A 24,405-nucleotide genomic window follows, 5' to 3' on the forward strand; every position below is an offset into this window, starting at 1 on the left:
GTGGTAGATGGCCCCCAAGTGCCAAGTGATTTTTCTCTGCGATTCGATTCATATAGTGAATTTTTGTTGTGTGATTTTCTTCTGTTTTGTTCACTTAAAGTGGTTCTTTGCCTAAAAAGCCTGAAGTAAGAGCTCAGAAAGGGAATCCACTTTCTTTTTTTTTTTAGTATTTTTATTAAATACTAACTTACTCTATTAACTTTAATATCTGCTTGGCTCCTACACCGCTCGTACCTCCACGTGGTGTGGCCAGTAACCTGGGAGAAGAAAGTCGCTCTCCCAGGGCTAAAAGGAGTAAACATGGACACTAATGACTTCCCACGAATAGAACCAAAGAGCTCTCAATATGACAACCATGAAACTGATTATGACTTCTCGTTGTCGAAAAGACTAAAAAAGGATGCAAACAAGCAGGAATTTCCAGCTTTCCTGATCATTCATTCTCTGTCTTCACAACTTGTCAGCAAGCTCTCCCCTTTTGTCATACAACGATGCCTTGAAAATGCAGCAGCATCTCCAAAAATGGTGAAGCGTCTTCAATCTGGAGACTTGCTAATAGAGTCTTCTCACCCAAGACACTCTGACCTACTGTTAAGACTTACATCCTTAAGTGGAATACCAGTTCAAGTCACTCCACATAACACCCTGAATTCTTCCAAAGGAGTGATCAGTGAATGGCACTCTCAAGATAAATTATTAAATGTTTCCAAGGAAGAAATAATCCAGGAACTAACGGATCAAAATGTAACCCACTTAAGAGAATCATGATACGAAAAGACGGCACCTTAGTCCCAACACGTAGCATAATTTTAACCTTCAGTTCACCAAATCTACCATCCTCAGTCAAAGCAGGTTATTTAAACTGCCATGTTCGGCCCTTTATCCCAAACCCTCTAAGATGTTACAGATGTCAGAAATTTGGTCACTCCCAGACTGCATGTTGTGGAGATGCAGCATGTCCAAAAGCAGTTGCAAAACTCATACTCAATCAGAATGCAAAGCACAGACTCCTCAGTGTCCTAACTGCAGGGTCAATCACCCAGCATACTCCAAAGATTGTGATCTCTGGAAGTTAGGGAAAAAAATACAGAAATACAAGACTGAAAATAAAGTATCTTTTCAAGAAGCTAGAAGACAAATAAAATCAAGCATGCCAAAAAGCACTTACGCTTTGGCTACCCATAGCCACAAATCAGTAGCATGTCAAAAGTGTCAGTCTCTCCCAACAAATCAATTGCTGACTGTGCTCGATCAGTACTATCAACTCAGCCTACATCTAAATCACAGTTAGTGGACCAAAGTAATAATACACCGTTCATAATTCCAACTCAAAACCTGACCCACAGTAAACTGGCAGAAAAATTGCAAAAATCAGATCTTGTGGAGGTGAAACAACCACAACCAAGAAGATTTTCTTGAATTATATGCAGATGGTGATATAGAAGATAAAAATGATTCAGGATGTCGCAGTTTTCTAAACCTGACCATTATAAACAACTCGTGCATAAAAAGCAGGCAAATTCATCTTCCTCTTACAAAACCAAATAATGGAACATATTATCCAATTGAACTGTAGAGGTCTTCGCAGTAACATCAATGATATACATGAATTAATTCACCACTATGAACCTCTTACAATTTGCTTGCAAGAAACTAATTTGACCTTTCTGGTCTCGGTTTCAATCAAAAATTACACTGTATTCAGGGCTGACTCCAATAGTGCTCATGGAAGAGTAGTGATACTCGTGAATTCAAGCATCCCCCTCCAGATGCATTCCATTGCTAACATCCTTAGAAGCTGTTGCCATGCATGTTGTTAATGGTATTATTCTGACGTTGGTTTCAATTTATCTTCCGTCTAATCATCAATATACTATTCAGGAACTCGAAGACCTTGTTATGCAGTTACCATCTCCATTTTGTTTACTAGGAGACTTTAATGCACATCATTTGTTTCCCAATCCTCTTTCCAAGTATAGGTTGGGTATCTCTGAGTGATCATTATAGCAGCAACCATTATCCATCAATCTGCAAAATTCAAACATCCTATTCCTTCCCAACAGAAAATCCAATTAAATGGAAATTTTCATGGGCTGACTGGACAAAATACAGAACACACATATCATTTGACAACAATATCATTCAGTCCGGTTCCATCAACAGTGTTACTGAGCACTTCACGATCAAATGCTGGCAGCTGTGTCCACTGCCATTCCTCAATATCAAGTAAGAAATAGATGAAAAATAAATTACTGGTGGAATGAAGATTGCAACAATGCAAAAAAAAAAAAGAGAAAAACAAAGCATGGAACCTTTTCCACAAATATCCAACCACATTCAATCTTATTTACTATAAATGTCTTAGAGCTAAAGCTCATTATATCAGATGTAAAACAAGAAAAGAAAGTTGGATTAAATTCGCCTCATCAGTTAATAAAAATACCGATATTAGATTAATCTGGAGATAATCTCCAGATTAATCTAATAAAATGTTTGAACAGTAAATTTCCACCTTTATCCACCCCACTACTGAACTAGAATGAACAAGCACTCTCTAATCCTACGGATATATCAAATGCACTGGGAATTGTATTTAATCTGTTGTCATCTTCTTGTAATGCTTATGATCAATTATTTCAAAAACATAAAACTGTTACAGAGAAATCCAGACTGAATTTCACTGACAGTTCTGCTTTATCTTATAATCAACCATTTACCATGTTTGAGCTGCAGCAATCTCTTACCAACTCAAGAAACAGTGCTGCTGGCCCTGATGTGATATATTATGTAACGCTCTGAAATCTGGATCAAAGATCACTCTCTTTGCTGCTCATATTTTACAATTGAATTTTTTCTGAACATATCTTCCCAGGTTCCTGGTGTCATTCTTATGTACTAGCAATTGCAAAACCTGGTAAAGATCATTCTGTTCCTAAAAATTATAGGCCGATATCCCTTACCAGCTGTCTCAGCAAAACTCTCGAGAAAATGATACATTGCCACCTCACTTGGTTTCTTGAGTCTCAAAACTTGATTAACCTGAACTTGAACAACCAATTTGGATTCCGGAAAAACCGATCTTCATTGTATCTCATGATCAAAGCCGAGACAAATATCAGAAATGCTTTCATCAAAAAGGAACATCTCATCATGGTCTGTCCTGACGTTGAGAAAGCCTTTGACACTACGTGGCGTTTCGGCATCTTAAAGAATCTACATTCACTTGGCCTGAGAAGTAATTTACCATATTTTATCCAAAATTTCCTTCAACAGGGATCCTTTCAAGTTCGTTATCGGGGACCCTCTCTAAAAACTTTATCCAAGAAGAAATAATTTCACAAGGGTCTGTTCTCAGTGCCACTTTGTTTGCAATGAGAATGAATCATATGATTGAACTCATTCCGAAAACTGTGGATTCATACCTTTTCGCAGACGATCTCTCAATTTCCTGTCATTCTCAAAACATGCATTACATTGAACGCCAACTACAAATATCAATCAATCGCATCCTGACATGGATGACACAAAATGGTTATAGACTATCCAGCCAGAAATCTACTGCCATTCACTTCTGTAGCAGATGCAATATGCATCCTGAACCTGAGCTCCACTTGAATAACCATCTTCTTTCTAAAGCTATTCGTCTACTAGGATTGTTCTTTGACAGTAAGTTACATTTCTAAAAGCACACTGAACATCTCCGGACTGCTTTTCAAAAAAAATTTAACATACTCTTATCAGCCACAGCATGGGGAGCAGATCCTTACAGTTTGCTTCATTTATATAGATCCGTAATCAGATCACGCCTGGACTACTGCATACCTTTCTTCGATTCTGCTAGGGATAGTGCTTTATCTTGCCTCAACCCTATTCAACATTCAGTTCTTAGAACAGCACTATGTGCATTCAGAACATCTCCAGTGCAAATTTTGTATGTTGAAGTCCATGAATATCCTCTAAATATCAGGAGAAAGATGTTGCTACTGAACTATGCAACCAAGATCCAAAGCCAAGTGACCCATCCTAATTGGTCAATACTTTATAATCCAGGGGTGCCTCCATAGCCAGGTGGGCAGGAGCAGCAGTGTGTAGCACACACTTCTTGATTAGGCCTGGGTTCGAGCCCGTGACCACCAAATACGGAGGATGCGGAAAGGTCAGAGAATGACCACCGCATATCCCTGGAGCAATATGGCCTTAGTTGCTAATGCTCCTAAAAACCAAATAACAACAACAACAACTTTATAATCTGCAGTTTTTGACCTTCTATAGAAACAAACCACAGACAGTTCCGCCTGCTGGTATTAGTCTAAAGCAACTAGCAGAAGATAGGGATATACACGTCAATAAAATCTTTTGCAAGATCCTATACATCCCGACCCTCCATGGTCTGTCATCATGCCCTCTTGTGACAGTTATTACAACGAGCGAGGAAAACACTCTCTATCAGACATTAACATCCAACATTATCCTGACTCATACTCAAATTATCCTGACTTTGCTAAAATATATACAGATGGATCGAAGTCTGACAGTGGATCGGGTGCAGCAGTGGTACTCCCTGATACTACCATTTCTCTATCTCTTCCAACAGAGTGTAGTATTTACACAACTGAATTATATGCCATAAAGCTTGCTTTTGAAAATATTTTCCATATGTCAATTCTAAAGAGCATAATATATACAGACTTGCAAAGTTCCTTATTAGCCATGTAAAGCAATTCCCCACCTACTCACCCGTTAGCCGACCGGGCTAGCCGAGTGGGTAAAGTACCTGCCCGGCAACCCAAAGGTCGCGGGTTCGATTCCCGCCTCGGGCTTGGATCAAAGTACTGCAAAAACCTTGGGAGGTGCAATATGGCCACAGAAGCCGATGCGCCAATAACTACCAAATCAAAAAAAAAAAAAAAAAAAATCACTCACCCGTTATTAAAGCTCATTACAACAGAGTTGAATGTCTCAGAGAGCATAAACAAAAGGTTATCTTCTGCTGGATCCTTGGCTATACTGGAATACCAGGAAATGAAATTGCGGATGATGCTGCCAAATATCCATCCAGCTCAGCTCCAATGAATTCTCTAGTACCGTTCACAGATTGTAGAATGAATGTACAAAGTTTATGTAAAGTTCGATGGACTCTTCAATGGCAAGCAAAAATTTATTATCAACTTCTTTAAATTAAACCTGTACCAAAATTATGGGCTTCCAGCCTCATTGCAAACGGACAAGAAGAAGTAATTCTAGCCAGGGCCAGAATCGGCCATACTCATTTAACCCATCTGTTCCTTTTGTCAGGGAATGACTCTCCTCGGTGTAATCATTGTCATACACCACTCGCAATCAAACACATACTTCTGGAATGTACTCTATATAATAATGCTCGACTACAGTCATTCAGTTCTCTGGCAAGCTTAAAGGAACCTTTATCACTTAGCCATATCATAGGTGAAAAATCAAATCTCACAGAATTCTTCTCCCTAAAACGAATAGGACTGTATAGCCATTTCTAACTGCTTCTACATCAACCAACACAAGCAGTATGAATCACTTTCATAAGTGCAATATGACCTAAGTAGCCATTGCACTTAAAACCCTATCAACAACAACAACAATCTCTGGTAGAGAAGACTGCTGTTACTTATTCTCAGATTTGCACCACCACTACCCAGATGGCACCGTTTCAAAGCTGGTTGGTGGGCAGGTACCCTGTTGCAATAGTGACAACCCAGTTATCAAGTATAACTCCACAATGTGAGAGATGCTTGATGGTACCTGCCCACCCACTGATGATGAAGCCAACCAGCTTCCAAACGGTGCCTTATGGGTGGTGGGACCCATCTGAGAATAAGTAACAGTAGTCTTCTCTACCAGAGAAACGTTACTTATTCAAAGTAGTGCAATACCAAGGCAACTTGTTTCAAAGGTATTCACAATATGAGATATACGAGGGGCATTCAAAAAATAAGTTATACCTGCTGCCATTTCTTGGTATAATTCCGCAACAAATGTGTCACCTGCGCAGAATGGATTTCATATTGTACACCCTCTGGTAGGCGAGTGTCGTTGAAGTAGTGGTAAAAGTTGTGTATAAACAAGCATTCATAATGGTATATCAGCTAGAATGTTACTCCAAGTTCGAGGGACGCAGAACAGTACGATTTTTGTGGGCAGAATGTCTGAATTGTTTTGAGATTCATCACGAAATAACAGCAGTGCATGGGAAAATGCAAAGTTGCGTCCAGTCGTAGTGAAGTAGTGCCAGCAGTTTGAAAGTGGTCACACAGAATTGATGGATGCTGATCAAAAAGGAAGGCCATCAATGTCATCCATTGCAGACAATGTGATGCAGGTTGATGAAGTGATTCGCAATAATCGAAGACCGACAGTCGCAGAAATGGCAAAGGAGTTGGATATTTCGATAGGCAGTGTTCATTCCATTGTCTGTGAACATCTTGACTATCGCAAATTGTGTGTACAATGGGTTCCTCATTCACTGACAGGCAAACAGAAAGGTAAACGTTTTTTGTCTTCTCTAGCCTTTTCAGCACTATTCTGTGGAAGGCCATGACTTCTTACACCGCATCATCACTGGCGATGAAACGTAGGTGCACCATTTCACGCCAGAAATGAAGAGAGCATCTATGGAATGGAGGCACACAACATCGCTTGTGTAGAAGAAATTCAAAGTTGTGCCATCAGCAGGAAAGGCCACTGTGTTTTTCGACTGTGAAGGAGTTATTTACACAGAATTTATGGCAAAAGGCACAACAATTAATGTTCCTCATACTGCCAAACATTACAGTCTTTGCGAACAGCCATGAAAAACAAGAGGCCTGGAAAGTTAAGCAAAGGTGTTCTCATCCAGGACGACGCCACACAATGCATGCACAACATGACAGTTGCTCCAAATTTTTGGATGGGAGGTATGGCAACATCCGCCGTACAGTCCCGATCTTTTGCCTTGTGACTATCGCATCTTCAGCAAGCTGAAAAAACATCTAGGGGGATGATGATGAGCAGATGCAAACAGCAGTTTGACAGTAGCTGAATGACCAAGGAGTGGATTTCTATCATCAGGGAATCGAACGTTTAGTCACATGTTCCGAGAAGTTTTTACACCATCTCGGTGATTATGTGGAAAAGTAGTGCAAGGTATGTGCTTTCTATTGCATAATTTTACATACCTCAATAAATGTCTCTTGGACTATAATGGTCAAGTGTAAGTTATTTTTTGAATTACCCTCGTAATAAAATGATGCATACATACTACCTGGGTAGTAGAAATGATGGAGATGCATTACCCATGCTTAAACAGTCTTTTTCAAAATTTAAATAAGTTGTCATCGAAGTTCAGATCTTATTTTGATCCTTTTATTCCATAGAGATGAAGAAATCATTGTGGCCTCTTATAGGCACCTCGAATATCATGTTCCTGTGATACGAATTGTGGAATTGTGGATTATCAGATGCTTTTTTTCCAATCTCTCTCATTTATGTAAATGAAAGAATTACACAAGACAGAGACTGATAAAAAGTATTTTTTTATAAACAAAAATGTATGTGGAGAGAAGGATATTATATCGTTCAAAAAACGTTTATGAATTACGAATTGCTAATCAAACCATTGAATTAATCTCAGTGAATTTTATTTTGAGAAGGGATTACAATTTACTATTAATAAGCTGACCTTCCACATATTAATGATATTTCTGGATTCTGTGTTAAATCATGTCATCAGGTCTAAGTACGAAACCAAAAAAGTTACGTATATTAAGTCAATTCATAAGGCTTTGTATTCAAGGCAACCATTCACCTCTATCATGTATAAAACTATAGGAGTGGTGCTTGTGTATTGTTGATCACATGAGAGGGGGGGGTCACATTGTGCAGCACATTGTTCTTGTAAGGATACTATTGCAAGAGGAATTGAAGCACTTTGTGATGTATTGCCCATGGAATATCTAGTTGTTGTGATGCTCTGTTGCTACTGACAAGTGTACATTTTATAGGGCTCTAGAAGCTTATAGTAACAGCAGTTTCATCATCAATAGCTGTTACAATTGATTAACATCCTCTGCTAGAAGTTACCGACCAAACACCTGTTTCTTCAAATTTCCTCATTCTGTGTGATCAGTTTTGGGAATGGGGTTATTCTTAAGTGTTTTCAACAGCAGCTCTCCTGAAGTGCATCAGAGCTGTTACTGTTGTTTTTAGTAAAAGAACTTTCCTTTGCAATACCTCATTGACTTTTTCTTACTACTGTTATCAAATCTGCTTGTATTATATCTAAGATATGTGCATTACTAAAAAAATCATGAGATTTACTTTTTGTTCTAACTCTGCAGTACAAGCTGTCACTTTTTTTTTTTTTTTTTTTAAATTTTGCATGTATAGTGAAGACCTTTTTTGACTTGTGTGCCTCAACTAAAACAAACTTTTTTTGGGAGAAAAAGCTGACTAAAATTAAGTAAAAAGATTTCATTGATGTTAAAAATGGGAACAATACTTACATTTTAATGAGAACTTTGTTGCTGCATAATTTTGCACACAATTGCACTTAGAATTTTCACCACTAGATGTGGCTTATAGACTTTAAATAAATTTTTCTTCAACTAAAAGTTCTTTTTTTAATATAATTTAAGATATGTATGAGTGGCTACATGCTGGTATATTTTCTTATGCATGCTCCTCGTGGCATACATGCTATTGGTTTTCCATTGATGGTCTATTCCAAATTTCATCATCTTCATCAGCTTAGAACAAGATGTGTTAAAGGGCTTAACATCCTTCATGCCCTTCCGTCAACTTCGTGGGGCGCAGATCATATTACCCTTCTTCGTCTTTACTGAGCACTTGTCTGTTCCAAACTCGATTATGGGTCTCAGGTTTATGGTTCTTCTAGAGATAGTGTACTTCTGTGGTTTGATCCAATCCACCATTAGGCCATCCGGACGGCCACTGGAGCATTTCGCACATCTCCTGTCCAAAGCCTTTACGTTGAAGCAAATGAACCATCTCTAGCTCTTCGATGTAAGCAGTTGTCCTTACAGTACGCCTTCAAATTAAAATCCCTGCCTGATCATCCCACTTGGGCATCCATTTTTGAGCCATGCTGGGAAAACCTCTACAACACCCGTCGGACTGCCAATAAACCTTTTGGTATTCGGATTAAAGGGCTGTTGAATGAACTAGACATGACGGTAGACAACGTTGCCCAGTCACCAAGGCAATTTCTTCCACCCTGGCATGCCTGTTTTCCAACTTGTGACTTCTCCCTTAAGATCTGGGAGAAGGCTACTACACTGCCATATGTCTACCAGCAACTCTTTGCATCACATAGACAGCAGTATTCTGACTTTCTGCCAGTCTATACAGATGGCTCAAAGTTAGAATGTTATGTGGGATCTGCTGTTGTGTTCCCTCACAAAACATTATCCAATAAGATCCCACAAGAAACTAGCATTTATACTGCAGAGTTGCGTGCAATAGAAACAGCCCTAGATCACATTAAAAATCACGACTACCAAAGGTATATGATTTATTGTGATTCATTAATTGTGTTACAGGCTCTAGTATCGGTGAGATATAACCCTCATCCGATCCTGTCCAGGATCCGGCAGATTCTTTTTTCTCTCGTGGAATTAGAATTTGATATTTGCTTTTGCTGGATCCCAAGCCACATTGGGATCCAGGGAAATGAATTAGCTGATACCACTGCCAAATCAGCCATTTCCCTGGATAATCATTGCCTGTCAGTCCCCTATACAGACTACAGGCAAATAATATGCTCTAAATTATATTCGCAATGGCAAGATTCCTAGCACAGACAGGCTATAAATAAACTACATCACATTAAGCCTGTAATCACGCAATGGCAGTCCAGTCTACACAGGGTTCGAAGAGAGGAAGTTGTTCTTGCTCGGCTCCACATAGGTCATAGTCATCTAACACATTCCTATTTGCTGAGGGCGGATGACCCACCTATGTGCGAGATGTGTAACGTTATTTTAACCGTCAGTCATATTTTTATAGAATGTCCTGTTTTTATAGAAGCATGACGCTTGTGTTTTACCGCTTTTAATAATTTGACTGAACCATTTACACTCAGTCAGATAATAGGTGACAGAGACAATATGTCCGACGTTTTTAACTTTTTACAATCTATTAATTTGTATACAAAGATCTAAGTTTTATACTTTATATGCTTTTACTTTATATCTTTTTTACATAATAGTTAATTGCTTGACGTGGTAGCCTAGGCTACAAAAATGTTTAGTAGCCTTTTAAATTTAACTTGGCACATTATGGCCTTAGCTGCCAATGCACCATTGAAAATCAAATCAGAATCCAAATTTCATCTCTTAGTGATTCAGTCAGGGCTGCAGTCTGCCACTCTGAATTGGAGGCATTGGGATCTCTCTCTCTTGCTCTCTCTCTCTCTCAATTATTCTCAGCTTTTCAGCTCACACAACATTCAAATTGGCCCAAACATGAGCTGAAAAACTGAGAATAACACAGGCATAATATGGTCTAAGATGCTGATGCACCATAAAACCAACAATGAGACTTCCTTTTTTTTATTGCTTTCAACCATTTACCTTTTTGACAACTCATTGAACTATAAAGGATTTTAATAATTTATAAATATTTTTATAAATGTTATGGAAAGAAAACTATATTTGATAAAACTGAGGGTATTCTCTCTCTCTCTATATATATATATAACTGATATTAAATATAAATCAGAATTAATGCCAGTAGCATGGCAAAACTGTTGAGCGAAAAATAATAAATTAAACATAATTAATGAACAGGGAGGGAGAAGAAAAGATAAGACTAAAAATTGTAGTAGAAAATCTCCAAATAAATTTAGAAAATCCAATTCAAAATGATAAATAATAAATCAATTTGTTAAAATTTAGAGTCAATTACATAAGAATTTAGCGGCACCCCCCCCGTAAGGTGCCAGTTCCAAATTACGTGAAATATCACAAATAGTGACTAAACTAACTATATAATAAAATAATTAATAAAATAAAATAAAACCAAAATAACAAAAATAGACTGACCATTATGCCCCATATCAACAGAGGACCACAAGGCCAATAATGGTCAGGGAATCACTGCATATATATATACATTTGCACATCTCCGGTCCATAGGGATCTCCCCTGAATCTAAGGATGCTCTCATAATTATGGCTAAGGGTAAAAAGATAAAGATGCAATGAAATTATGAAAGTCTTATCAAACAGGAATGGGCTATAAGAGTTTATGCAAAATTTATAAAATGTATATAAGACCAGGTTATGGATCTGGGAACTACGGTAGACACAGAAAGGACCGGCAACCATAATGAATAATAGACAAAAAGGTAAAAATCAGTATATTTGTGTGTATAGTAGGGGAGTTGAGCTATAAGGTGTAGTAATCATGGAAGAATAGGGAGAACCTGTAAGTAAAAAATTAATTTACCTGAAATAAACATAAAATGCAATTAATTAGGACATAATAATTGTAAGAACCAAAAGCTGTGGGTCCTAGGACTTTAACTATTTCAACATGTATACGTATGATGTATACGTATGCATCATAACAGAAACAGAGACCTGGACTATTGTTGTGGCTCCTACGATTTTTGCTGCCGACCCTGTTGAAGAAGTAGTAATTATTATGCCTTTATTAATTGCATTTTATATTTATTTCAGGTAAATTGATTTTTTACTTACAGGTTCTCCCTATTCTTCCCTGGTTACTACACCTTATAGCTCAACTCCCCTACCATATACACAAATATACTGATTTTTACCTTTTTGTCTATATATACATACAGCCGCTCCCCGATTTACTTAAGGGTTGTGTTCGGTGGAACTCTATGTGCTGGAATTTCCCAAAATGCTTATGCAGGAAAAATTACAAAAGTGTACAAATTTACAAAAATTTCAAAACTATAAAATTAAAAAAAGAGAGAGGAGACAGGCATAATGTCAGTAAGTTTTACCTTTTGAGCATCGTTTCCAAAATTAACTCTCCAGCTGATAAGCACACCACTGTGGAAGTTGAGGGCTGTGGAGATTCAGAAGAGGTTTTTCCAACACATCACAAAATTTCTCTGCAGCTGTAGAATCAGCACTGGTGACTTCATAATGTTTTGGAAATCAGCGCGATGCTTGAACCTATTAAATCATCCATTTCTTTCCATGAACGTGGCTTGGGGTTCGCTGTACTTATCCTTAGATGGAGTTGCCTGCGCCAGGAAACTGACTGGACGCATATTTTTTGCTCTGTGTTTTTCCCTTTTTTTAATATGGACATATTGTTCTTCACCTGCAGAATTTAGTGTCAATGGATTTGTTCCTTCCTGTGGATCTCCCTGGTAAGAAAATATTTTACTTTCTTTAAATATTCAGCCTGATTTGTAGCGTTATTTATCCAACATCCTTGTCTATCGGTAAGGTAAACTTACCGCCATAGACAGGAAACTGGAGAGAGAGAGAGAGTAGTGTTCTGCTGTCACGCCCACATCTGGCTACCTTGACAGGGGAGGGGTACCCTTTTAGTGACCTTGAACGGACAGACTGCTTCTTAGTTCTCTGTTTTCTCCAGTGTTTATATAATGAAAATGACCTTGCATTTCCCCCGTATTCGTCCTGCTTGTTGCTATTTCAGGAGTTTTAAAGTCTACGTATAGTGACTCTTCCCTACTGCTATCCCCTACTGAACAAAGTGACACATCACTTAACTTTGCTTGAGAAGTATTAAAGGACTGTGTAGTTACTGACTCATTAAACTGTATTTTGGAAACTTTTCGTCCAAGGCGCAATAAGGTCTGACTCAGACTTGGAATACAATGACAGGGAGCATGCTGCTGATCCCTCAGCTCGGGTTAGATGTGGTTTCACGCCTCACGACCTTGAGACAACCCACAAGAATACAAAGTCCCAGACAGATAAAAGAAAAAGCAAAAGGTTAAACCTTAAATCCTGTATGGCTTCCTCACCTACCAGGGAACCGGACTCTGATGACTCTAGTGAATCTGACAAAGATGACACCAAGATAAACGATAAACTCCAAGGGACCCCAATTGATAAATTCCTCCAACTTAGAGATGTTCTTGAAAAATATATGGCCAAGCCAGCCAACAGAATAACAGTGGCCACTAGGACCGACATCATAGAAATATGGTCCAAGATGGAAGGGATAATCTTACACCTCCACACAGATAATGAGTGCCTGAGAGCTAAACTTGAAATGCTCACCACGGAATGGAAAAATGAAATGCCACAATGCCCTCGTTCCTATTCAGAGGCATTGAGGAGCAAACAGCCAGCACCACCTGCTGTTGTTAAAGAAAAGATTTCCCCAGGCCGCTAAACCAGCGTCTACACCTCCAGAGTTACATGTAGTATTAGTAAAGCCCACAGACATGTCGAAGCTAGAAACAAGTGAAGCAGTCAAAAATGCTGTCACATCAAATCTTAAGGAGCAAATGAAGACCTTAAAAATCAAGAGTATGAGAAAGACACGCCTACCCGGACTTGTCATAGAAACAGCTACCGGGGAGGAGTCAGTTTCTATTTTGCAGAACCCAAGCATCACTTCAATCGGTTTAAAAGCAGAAGTGCCCAAACGTAAGGGACCATCAATCGTGTTGTTTGGCATTGATAAAACAATCAATCCCAAAGAACTAAAAGAAGAATTATACTATAAAAATCTCCACCCCCCCCACCTGAATGAGGAGCACATAGACCACCATCTTATTCCAAAGTACTGTACCAAAACTAGATCGCCTTCATCGGTAAACTGGATCGTCGAACTATCTCCAGACGCTTGGCACATTTTTACCCAACAGAAAAGAGTCTTTGTGGGCTGGGGTTGCCATCGGTTTAAAGAACATGTCCCAGTCCCAAAGTGCTTCAAATGTCTAAAGTTTGGACACACGTCTCATACGTGTAAACAACGACAGTCAACCTGTGGCCATTGTGCCCAACACGGGCATGAATTCAGCACATGCCCTAACAAAGGCCAATCTGCCATTTGTGCAAATTGCAAGAGCAACAAGCTGCCGCACGACCACTCCATCAAAAATCCATCCTGTATCACCTATATCAAAGCCAAGAGTACTTACCAAAACAGAACTAACTATGGATAGACACTCCACAAACAGAACATACCCCGAGATTAATTTTCTTCAAATTAACGCGCATTGTGCAAAAACAGTAGTTGACCAGCTCAAGCATAAAGCACAAGAAGAAAAAATTGACGTAATTCTTATACAGGAACCTTATACATATAATGGCAATATAATTGGATACCCCTCCTATTACGGAATAATCCAGTGCACAACTGAAACTCCGTTGGCTGCAATAGCAGTCAAAAATACTGAAATAATTGTTACTAAGGTAACATCCCTCTGCACTTCTATCAGTGCCTGCGCCGAACTTTCCACAGCCTTGGGATCCCTGCACGTGCCTTTGTCTATTCTAGACTGGGTGCCGACATTGACATTGTAACAAATCTTCTTCAGACAGCTCTGGATACTCTCCCTAGTGCTAAAATTCTTGTCGCTATGATGCTAACTGTTTTTCTCAACTTTGGCACAGTACCACACCTGACCGGACTGGGACATGTAGCGGCGAGGACCTCGGAAATTTCATCACAGCAGTAAACCTTCAGGTACTCAATCGGCCTGGAAATCTCCCTGCCTTTAGCTCCACACTTTGGGAGAGTACAATAGATATCACTCTGGCCACCACTTCAATAGCCCCAAAATTTACCAAATGGAAAGTTCAGGAATCCTGGACAACGTCCGACCATCGAGTCATTACCTTCTCGCTTGGTCGGACTGTTGACAGAGCGCCACCTATGTAGTAGGATATTATTTGCTTTTGCACGAAGAAAACTAACTGGACTCTCTTTCAAGAAGCCCTCAACAGAAAACTATCTGAAGATACTCTTCTTATCACTCAGGATCTACCTGAACAATGCATTGCAACACTAACCAAAATAATTCAAGGTGCATGCACTGAATCCATCCCTAAAAGGAAGCCCTTTAGGAATGCAGCTCCTTGGTGGAACACAGGGCTGGATAATCTCAGAAAGGCTGTCCACCATTCCAAAGAGCTCGAGCCAGACAGAAGTGGATACAGCCAGGGAAGTTTATACATATGCTGAGACAATACGAAAAAGCAAAAGAGCCTCCTGGAAACAATTTGTCACTACTGCAGGAAATAATAACCCCTGGGAACTAGTGTACCACATTGTCATGAACAAGCTTCCCAGAGGGGAAACTTTGAATGCAACTACAAAACCCTGATGGAACTACTACCATGACTTGGGAAGACTCTGTTGAGAATCTTTTAAACATGCTCTTTCCCAATCACAGTGACCCTCTGGCATTCGACCAAAACGAAATTGTCACTACGAACAATGATTACTCCTCAGACAACGTTGAAGAACCATTCACAATGGATGAACTACATGCTGCCCTCCACAAGACTAAGGAAGGAAAAACTCCAGGCCATGACCTACTGGAGGTAGATATCATTAAAAAATTTGCAGAGTTTACCCTCTTCGGCTGCTCGCCACCTTCAATAGGTGCCTCGAGTATGGCGAGTTCCCTTCAACCTGGAAGAATTGGACGCTACTGCCCAAGTAGGAGTCTAGCTTTTGCCATTCTGAGGATCTTTGAAAATGAAAATAGATATGCGCTTAGTTTGTTTTTTATAAGGAAAATGCTGCAGTGCTAACATTTCCATCTGCTTGGGGGTTTTACTGCCACAATGCTCAGAAATTTTCAGAAAAATCCGTCTCTTTTGATGGAAATTTTCTATTTGTAATGCCATCAGTTTTACAAAACTGAGCATATTTAACTTGTAACAGAAGTGATGTGGGTATAGAACTCTGGAAACACTTGTAAATTTTTTTTTTTTTTTCAAGTTTTATTTATTTATTTTTTTTTATTTGATGTTACAACATTATTTATTTATTTTTTTTGTTGAAACAAAAATTCCTGGAGTACTTAGTTATCGGTTAATTAATAAAAAAAAAAATCCGTGCATTAATTTTATGGTTATTTTGTTTATTTTTTAATGTTGAAAACTGAAATTTGGACATAATTTCCTTTAAATTTTGTTTTCCTTTAAATTGAAATTTACGTGACAGAAATTAATAAAATTTTTGTCAATCTAGTGTTTTAGAATTTTTATTTTTTTAACTGTTTTTTTGAATAAGTTTGTAGTTTACATATTATTAATACCTTGCCAATTCAGTATGGTTCTAAAAAAGCAGTCTGCTTATTCTAAATGGCAATTAGATATTTGTTTTTCAAATGAAAAGTTTATTCAGTTTCTGATCTGAGATAAATGTTAAAGAATTTAGAATAATTTCCAAAAGCTATTCTCTGTCACATATATATTGTATTTTGTAAAATCTGATTAGATGGAAGCCGACTGGGCTAGCCGGGTGGGTAAACTGCCTGCCTAGCAACCCAATGGGCGCGGATTTGAATCCCGCCTCGGGCTTGGATCAAAGTACTGCAAAAACCTTGGGAGGTGCATTATGGCTACAGAAGCCGATGCGCCAACAACAACCAAAAAAAAAAAAAAAAAAGATTAGATGGAATTAAAATTAAAATATTTGCATATATTCCATTTTATCTTCATTTAACTTTAACTATTTTGGCAAAACAAAATTTTCTTCAGTACTTTTAAAATGTAGAAAAAGAAAATAGTCATAATGAACGTAATATAATTAGTAAAGGACAATTACATGGAAACTTTGAAGTGTTCTAAATAAGGAAACACGATATGTTGGTACCAAAATATTAGTAGAAAGTACAAAGCCCTTGATTGAGAACACTCAATCAATTTTAGGTTACTGAGAACACTCAGTAACCTAAAACTTTGTAGGTTGTGTTTTGAGTCCTCTAGGGAACCGTCCTTTGTGCTAAAAAATGGGGACTTGTGATTCTTAGAAAAACAGCATAGTGTGTGTGGACACCTCCAGTTATGCCAAGGTGCATAAAAGAAATGTGCCTTTTCTCTGAATTGAGAGTACTGGATCAAGGGCTTTGTACCTTTTAGATGTTTAAATAAAATTGTTTTGTTACCAACACATGGGTTAAGTGTCTTTTCATGTAAAATATTTCATAATAAATCTTTTATTTTCAGATTAAAGAAATTATTAGCAACTCATTTTCTATTATGAAGCATCATCTCAAACCAAAAGGCTTGCCAGCAACCAATGAACAAGATGACATTGAAGAGGAAGAAAACAGCAGTAAGATAAGCTGAAATATTCTTTTTTGTAGGATATATATACAACTGATGAAAATAAAACTCCTTAAAAGTACTTTCTATTTCTTGTCTCTTTAATAAAATAATTCATTTCTTTTATGCTTTATTTAAACTGTTCATGGATTTTAACATCTCATTTTTAGTCCAGTGAGCTGAAGTCTTAGTTTTGAGTCCTCTAGGGAACTGTCCTTTTTGCTAAAAAATGGGGACTTGTGACTGCAGACTTTGAATGCAGTTTAAAAATAAGCCACTGAGTTGACTGGGTTCTGCAATGAAATGGTATAGAAAAATTCATAAAAAATCTTGTTTGCACAATCATCTCAGCTGAGGTGGTGGCTTAACAAAAGTCAGTGAGGGTGGAGTGGAACTAGTTCAAGGCAGTTTTATGCAACACCCAGGGAAATCCATATGATGTGTCAGTCCATGGGCTTAACATACATATTAAGGTCAACAGTGTGTAATATGTTACACATCACTTATAAGTTTATCAAGTGGAAATCTTCTGTACACCAATGGAAACAGTGAAAGGAGTGAAGGTGGAGTTGGGTTTCTTGTCCATAAAGATTTTAAAAACAACATTTTGGAATTCAAAAGTACATCACCAAGGGTGTCAAGACTAATACTCAAAATTTCTAAGAGGTACAAGCTAAAGATTATAATGATTTATGCACCAACATTGCGCCATGATGATGAAGACGTTGAAGAAATGTACACCGAAATTGAGAGTCTTCTAGATGAGCAGAAAACCCACTACACTATTATTATGGGGGACTTCAATGCTAAGGTTGGAAAAAGGCAAAACAGCACAGAAAGAGGAACTATAGGAAATTTTGGAATTGGTGAAAGAAATAAAAGAGGTGAAAGACTTGTGGAATTTGCAGAATCTCAAGGACTGTCAGTAATGAACACTTTTTTCAAGAAAAGGGTGAACAGAAAGTGGACATGGAAGAGTCCAAATGGATTAACTCGACTTCATCCTCACTAACAGAAGATATATTGTGAATGATGTTACCGTCCTGAATAAGGTAAATGTTGGAAGTGATCACAGAATGGTAAGATGTACACTTGATATAGATGTAGGAATGGAAAGAAAAAAACTGACTCAAGTAAATAATACAAAGGTCTTTGAGATAACAGAGGAGGAGAAAAATCAGTATATACTGGAACTTAAGAACAAGTTTGAGCTTCTGCAGACTGCTCAAGACCAAGATATCGACGAGGAATATTACAACTTTCTGAAAGTGATAAAGCCCAAGAAACCTATAGAGAAAAAGAAATCCAAATAAGAAAAAATTAGTCAAGAAACACTTGTCATGATGAACCGAAGACAACAAATGAAGAGCAAGAAAAACACTGAAAGTGAGAAATTTGAGTATACTGAGTTATGCAAAGCCATTAGAAAGAGACTCAGAGAGGACATAAGAAGATTTAACACAAGAAAAGTAGAACAAGCATTAAAGGAAAACAAAGGATTTAAATCAGCAGCCATGAGCAGTAATACAGAAAGACAAATGATACTGAAACTGAAGAATAGCGATGGTGTACTTATAAACAGCAGAGAAGGCATAATTCAAATAGAAGAAGACTACTATAGAGAATTATACAAGGAGCGAGGGAATGATGCCATCAGTGGGGAAGATGGATTGCAAAGTAGCAACACATACAACATACCCGATATTCTTCCTGCTGCGGTAGAACATGCATTGAAGAAAATGAAGAATCAGAAAGCCCCGGGGGAAGATAAAGTTACTGTAGAGTTGTTAAAATTGGGAGGAAGAGACATAACACAAAAACTGGCAAGGCTCCTCACAAAGTGCATTAGAAAAGGTGTGACGCCTAAGCAGTGGAATAATGCAATCATAGTTTGCTGCATAAGAAAGGAGATAAATCAGAAATTGGAAATTATAGACCAATTAGCTTGTTATCCCACATCTACAAGTTGTTCACAAGGGTCATTATTAACAGATTAGAAAGAATACTTGATGAGAATCAACAGAAAGAGCAAGCTGGCTTTAGGACAGGATTCTCAACTATGGATCACCTTCACGTAATATCACAGCTAATGGAGAAAGCAAATGAATATAAAACACCATTCTGCCTGGCATTTGGGGATTATGAAAAGGCATTTGACTCCATACAGCATAAGGCAATGTTTCGGGCACTGGAAAGACAAGGCATAGATACCCCATATATTATGATTTTGAAGAAAATATATGAGAGTGCTACCTCCTTTATTAGACTAGACAAAGACAGTAGGAAATTTAAAATCGAGAAAGGAGTTCGACAAGGAGACATAATATCTCCGAAGCTGTTTACTGCTGCCCTTGAGGAAGCTTTCAGAAGATTAGACTGGTCGCAGAAAGGAGTCAATGTGAACGGAGAGTACCTAAACCATTTACGATTTGCAGATGACATTGTGGTCATAAGCCACGATCTCAAAGAATTAGAGGAAAATCTTAATCAGTTATGCACAGTTAGTAAGGATTTTGGACTAAAGATGAATATGGCTAAAACAAAAGTAATGATGAACAAGTATGCCACAGGAAGGGAAATAATGATTGAAGGAGCAGTAATTGAAAAGGTGGAGTCATATACTTATCTGGGACAAGTTTTTAGCTGTAATAATGATAAATGGCTGGAAGTCAAGAGAAGAATAAATTTTGGATGGATAGCATTCAGGAAATATAGTCACATACTGAAGAGCAATATCCCAGTTTGTCTGAAATGTAAAATAATGAACCAGTGTATACTCCCCACCATGACTTATGGAAGTGAAACTTGGGCACTCACCAAAAGAATGGAAGAGAAGCTGAGAACTACACAGCGAAGAATGGAACGAATTATATTGGAAATCAGACTGATAGATAAGAAGAGAAACACATGGATTAGGCAGCAAACTCAAGTAAAGGACATTCTTATCAAAACTAAAGAACTAAAATGGTCTTGGGCAGGACACATAGCTCGAAGACATGATGACAAATGGACTAAGAAAATAACAGAATGGTACCCAAGAGGAGCTAGAAGAAAACCTGGAAGACAAAGGCGGAGATGGATAGATGAAATTCATGAGTTTTTAGGTAGTAAATGGATGGCCAGTGCTCAAAACAGAAGGAACTGGAAAGTTGCTGGAGATGCCTTCATCCTGCAGTGGATTGAAAATGGCTGATGATGATGATGATGATGGTATTAAGAGCAATTTGCTACAGTGGATAAAAGGATGATTGAGTGGGAGAAGACAGAATGGTAATCAATGTACACTGCTCTTCATGAACTAATGTTATTAGTGGAGTTCACGTGGGGTCCATGTTGGGCCCATTGTTGTTTTCTGTGTTTATCAATTAATATTAATGAAGGTATATCTGGCTTAATGTCCAAGTTTGCAGACGATACAAAGGTTGTTAGGGTTATTAATGAATGACAGTATGCTACTGCAGCAAGATCTAGAAAAGTTGGGCAGATGGGCAAAGAGGTGGCAACTGAAGTATAACATTGACAAATGCAAAGTACTGCATATGGGTAGCAGTAACCCTACAGAAACGTACCAACTGTGTGGTACTACACTTAAGGTGGTAGAAAATGAAAGAGATCCTGGAGTAATTGTACATTCAGATATGAAATTTTTAGAGCAGTGCAGACAGGCTGCAAGAGTAGCTAATGGGGTCTTGTCAATGATATGTAGAAATTTTGCTAGCAGGGATAAGGAGGTGATTATCCCCTTGTATAGGGCAATGGTCAGGCCACACCTTGAGTACTGTACACAGGTCTGGAGGCCTCATTTTAGAAAAGATGTTGAGCTACTAGAAAGAGTACAGAGAAGGGCAACGAGATTAGTTAGTGGAACAAAGGGTTGCTGTTACCAAGATATGCTTAAGTTCTGCAAATTGCAGCATCTCGAGACTAGGCACCTGTGAGGTGATATGATTGAAGTGTATAAGGCCTTGAATGGTTTGAGCAAGCTCAATACTGATGGGATTCTTTCTCTTGCTCAGATTCTGCACCTGAGGGGGACATAAATTCAAATTGAGGAAAAATAGTTGTAGAATAGATGTGCAGAAATTTTCCTTTAGCCAGCTGGTGTTTAATTGCTGGAACAAGCTTCCATCTGTCATTGTGGAAGTTGACAGCTTAAATAAATTCAAAGCTGAACTAGACAAACTCTTGAAGTAAATGGATGGGTGAAACGGGAAGGGTTTTTTTTTTTTTTTTTTGTTTGATGCTGTATTAGCTTGCTTTCTTGCATCATATCCCTCTACTAATGCTAATGTTACCTTGACATCTGAGAATGAATCCATACAAGATACAGCTTGTTCAGAAGCTGTTGATTGGTGAAAAAATGAAAAAGACAAAATTTTGTTTGGAAACGTTTTAGCTTATGGAAGACAGTGACAGTTTTCTCTAATGAATCATTTTTAGTGATGAGTGTGCTTTCAAACCAGCCGGAAAGTAAATGAGAAAAGTGAGAATAGGAGGCACAGAAAATCTGCAGGAAATTTTGGAATACCAGCACAGTAGTCCAAAGATAACTGCCTTTTGTGTGATGAGTTGTCTCAAAGTGTGTGGACCTTCTTGTTTGGAGAAGCTACTGTCATAGGTATCATATATTTGGACATATTACAGAATTCCTTATGCCCCAGCTGTAGGATGACTAAGGCAACTTGGATGATTGATGATGATTATGAAGACAAGTTGCCCAAATCAAATGCCTATAATTAAAACTTGAAGATGTACTCTGTCGCTTGGACATTCAGGTTTGTATCATACACCCTATTCACATAATAACATTTTAGAAAGCTGTTGAAACAGATGGAAGTTTATGGTTACTTTAATTGATTTTATTGGTGATTTTCACACCAGTGGGAAAGTGGTTTGTGCATGAGTGACTTGTGTGTGATGCATATCACATAATACACAAATGCCAAAATGTGAAATGTTAATTTCTAACGAGATCTGAGCTGGTTAGAAATTAACATTTTGGCATTTGTTTATTATGTGGTGAGGCAAATTATCCGAACTTCTTATTTGTTTGAAAAAGAGGCACACTTTCATCCATGACAATTTTGAAAGTTGTTCAAGTTTCTTCAGCTGTAATGTAATCATAATCTGTAACATAATGATAAGCCAAACTCCTCATACACTGATGAGCCAAAACATTATGACCAGTGAATCGTTATGCAAATTGAAGCAACTGCAGGTGAACTATGGCATGTGCTCAGGTTGGGACATGGTATAAAAAACACCTGATACTGAGCTCCATTAATCAGTGTTGCTCATGTTCTTCAGATGGGAAAGGCAGTGGACTTAACCGAGTTTGACAAAGGCCAAATTGTAATGGCCAGACGACTGGGTCAGAGCATACCTGAAACGGCATGGCTAGTGGAATGCTCATGGTCAGCTGTGGTTAGTACCTACCGAAAGTGATCCGAAGAGGGGGAACACGCGAACTGCCAGTGAGTTGTTCAATGACCACGGCTCATCAATGCTCGAGGTGAGTGAAGGCTCACCCAGATGGTACATGGCAACAGAAGGGCGACTGTGGTGCAACTAGCTGGTAATTGGAATTGGCTGGTGACGGGAGTAATGTGTTACAACACACAGTACATCAAACCCAGCTGAAAATGAGGCTGCATAGCCGCAGGCCACTCCGAGTGCCCATGCTAACCAAGGTTCACTGGCGACAGTGCCTACAATGGGCATGTGAGCATCGAAACTGGACCTGGAGTGATTGGAAGATGGTCGTGTGATCCGATGAATCATGTTTCCTTTTGTACCATGTGGATGGCCAGGTATGTTTGCATCATTTACCTTTCGTCCCATGGAGCCTGGATGCACCATGGGACGAAAACAAGCCAGTGGCAGCGGCGTTAATGCTTGGGGTGATGTTCTGCTGGGATACCCTGAGTCCAGTCATCCATGTGCCAGGCACTCTGACATCTACCACCTGCCTAAACATCATTGCTGACCAGGTACACCCTTTCATGGCAACAATCTTCTCCTCTGTCGGTGCTGTCTTTCAGCAGGATAATGTGCCATACCACACCGCCCGGATTGTTCGAGACTGGTTCGCAGAATATGAGGAAGACTTCCAGGTATTGCCCCGGCCTCCAAATTCCCAAGACGTCTATCCCATTGAGCATTTGTGGTTTGTGTTGGAACAGCAACTCTGATCTGCTGGTTATGTGTTGGTACCAGATACCACAAGACACATTTAGGAATCTTGTGGTGTGTATGCCTCACCAGGTACGAGCTGTTTTGGCTGCACATGGAGGACCAGCATCATATTAGGTAGGTGTCATAATGTTTTGGTTCATCGATGTATGTCAACTTGCTTTAGTTATAATCTGTGCTCGAAAGAAAGGAAAAGTGTATTTTAAAATTTTTGACGTTAAATTAAAAGTCAGTATTTAAAAATATTTAATTTTTACCTCTTGTACATTAATTTTAGTTGTGCTCATAAACTATACTTTTTTACTTTTAAATGCTATTGGTCATTATTTTAACAGACACTTATACTAGGGATTTACACCCAAATCCCGACAAAAATTGGTTACTTAAAAGGATAGAGGAAACCCCAACGTAAATATTGTGTGGATAGTAACACACTTCAACTAGATAATTAATCTACGTGGTTTCCACAGAATTCCATTTTTTGCTTCATTTGTTTATAATGAAAGGATTTTCACTTTTTTTTTTTTTAAGATACAGTAGACTCTCGGTTTTCCAGGATAGATGGTAAAAAACAAATCCTGGATAATCGATTTCCCGGTTAATCCAAAAATATAGAAGTCCTCGACATACGTAAGCTAAGACATAACTTTTTACTTCGCAGAGTTTTACGTAACTCGGGAATGACTAATAACAAATTGCTACTATATTATTATTGACAAATCTGAATTCAGCGCGTTACTTGTCAATCTTTCACCATTTTCATACATTCTTATTAGTTTAATTTTCTAATCCAAATCGATTGCTTTCCTTTTCTTGGTAGATTTACTAGTACTACTGTCACTTATTCTCTTAGTTGGCACCATGATAACTGTCAAAATGAAATTATCTGAACAGAACTTCACAGGGTTAAGGTGAAAAATCTCACTATTATCACTCCGCACAAG

At 38.4% G+C, this 24,405-nt stretch overlaps 1 protein-coding gene across 1 annotated transcript in view; it reads left to right on the plus strand.

Annotated features, from left to right (window-relative positions):
* LOC150077259 (uncharacterized) overlaps positions 1–24,405 on the plus strand; it is a 196,479-nt gene that overhangs the window by 25,281 nt on the left and 146,793 nt on the right. Inside the window, exon 4 of the mRNA XM_090385833.1 lies at positions 17,171–17,279. Within this exon, the coding sequence (XP_090241959.1) occupies positions 17,171–17,279 (109 nt within the window). The remainder of the gene's footprint in view (positions 1–17,170; positions 17,280–24,405) is intronic.

Source organism: Mastigoproctus giganteus, chromosome 12, assembly GCF_048544385.1.
Source record: "Mastigoproctus giganteus isolate SK-2022 chromosome 12, ASM4854438v1, whole genome shotgun sequence".
NCBI lineage: Eukaryota > Metazoa > Arthropoda > Arachnida > Uropygi > Thelyphonidae > Mastigoproctus > Mastigoproctus giganteus.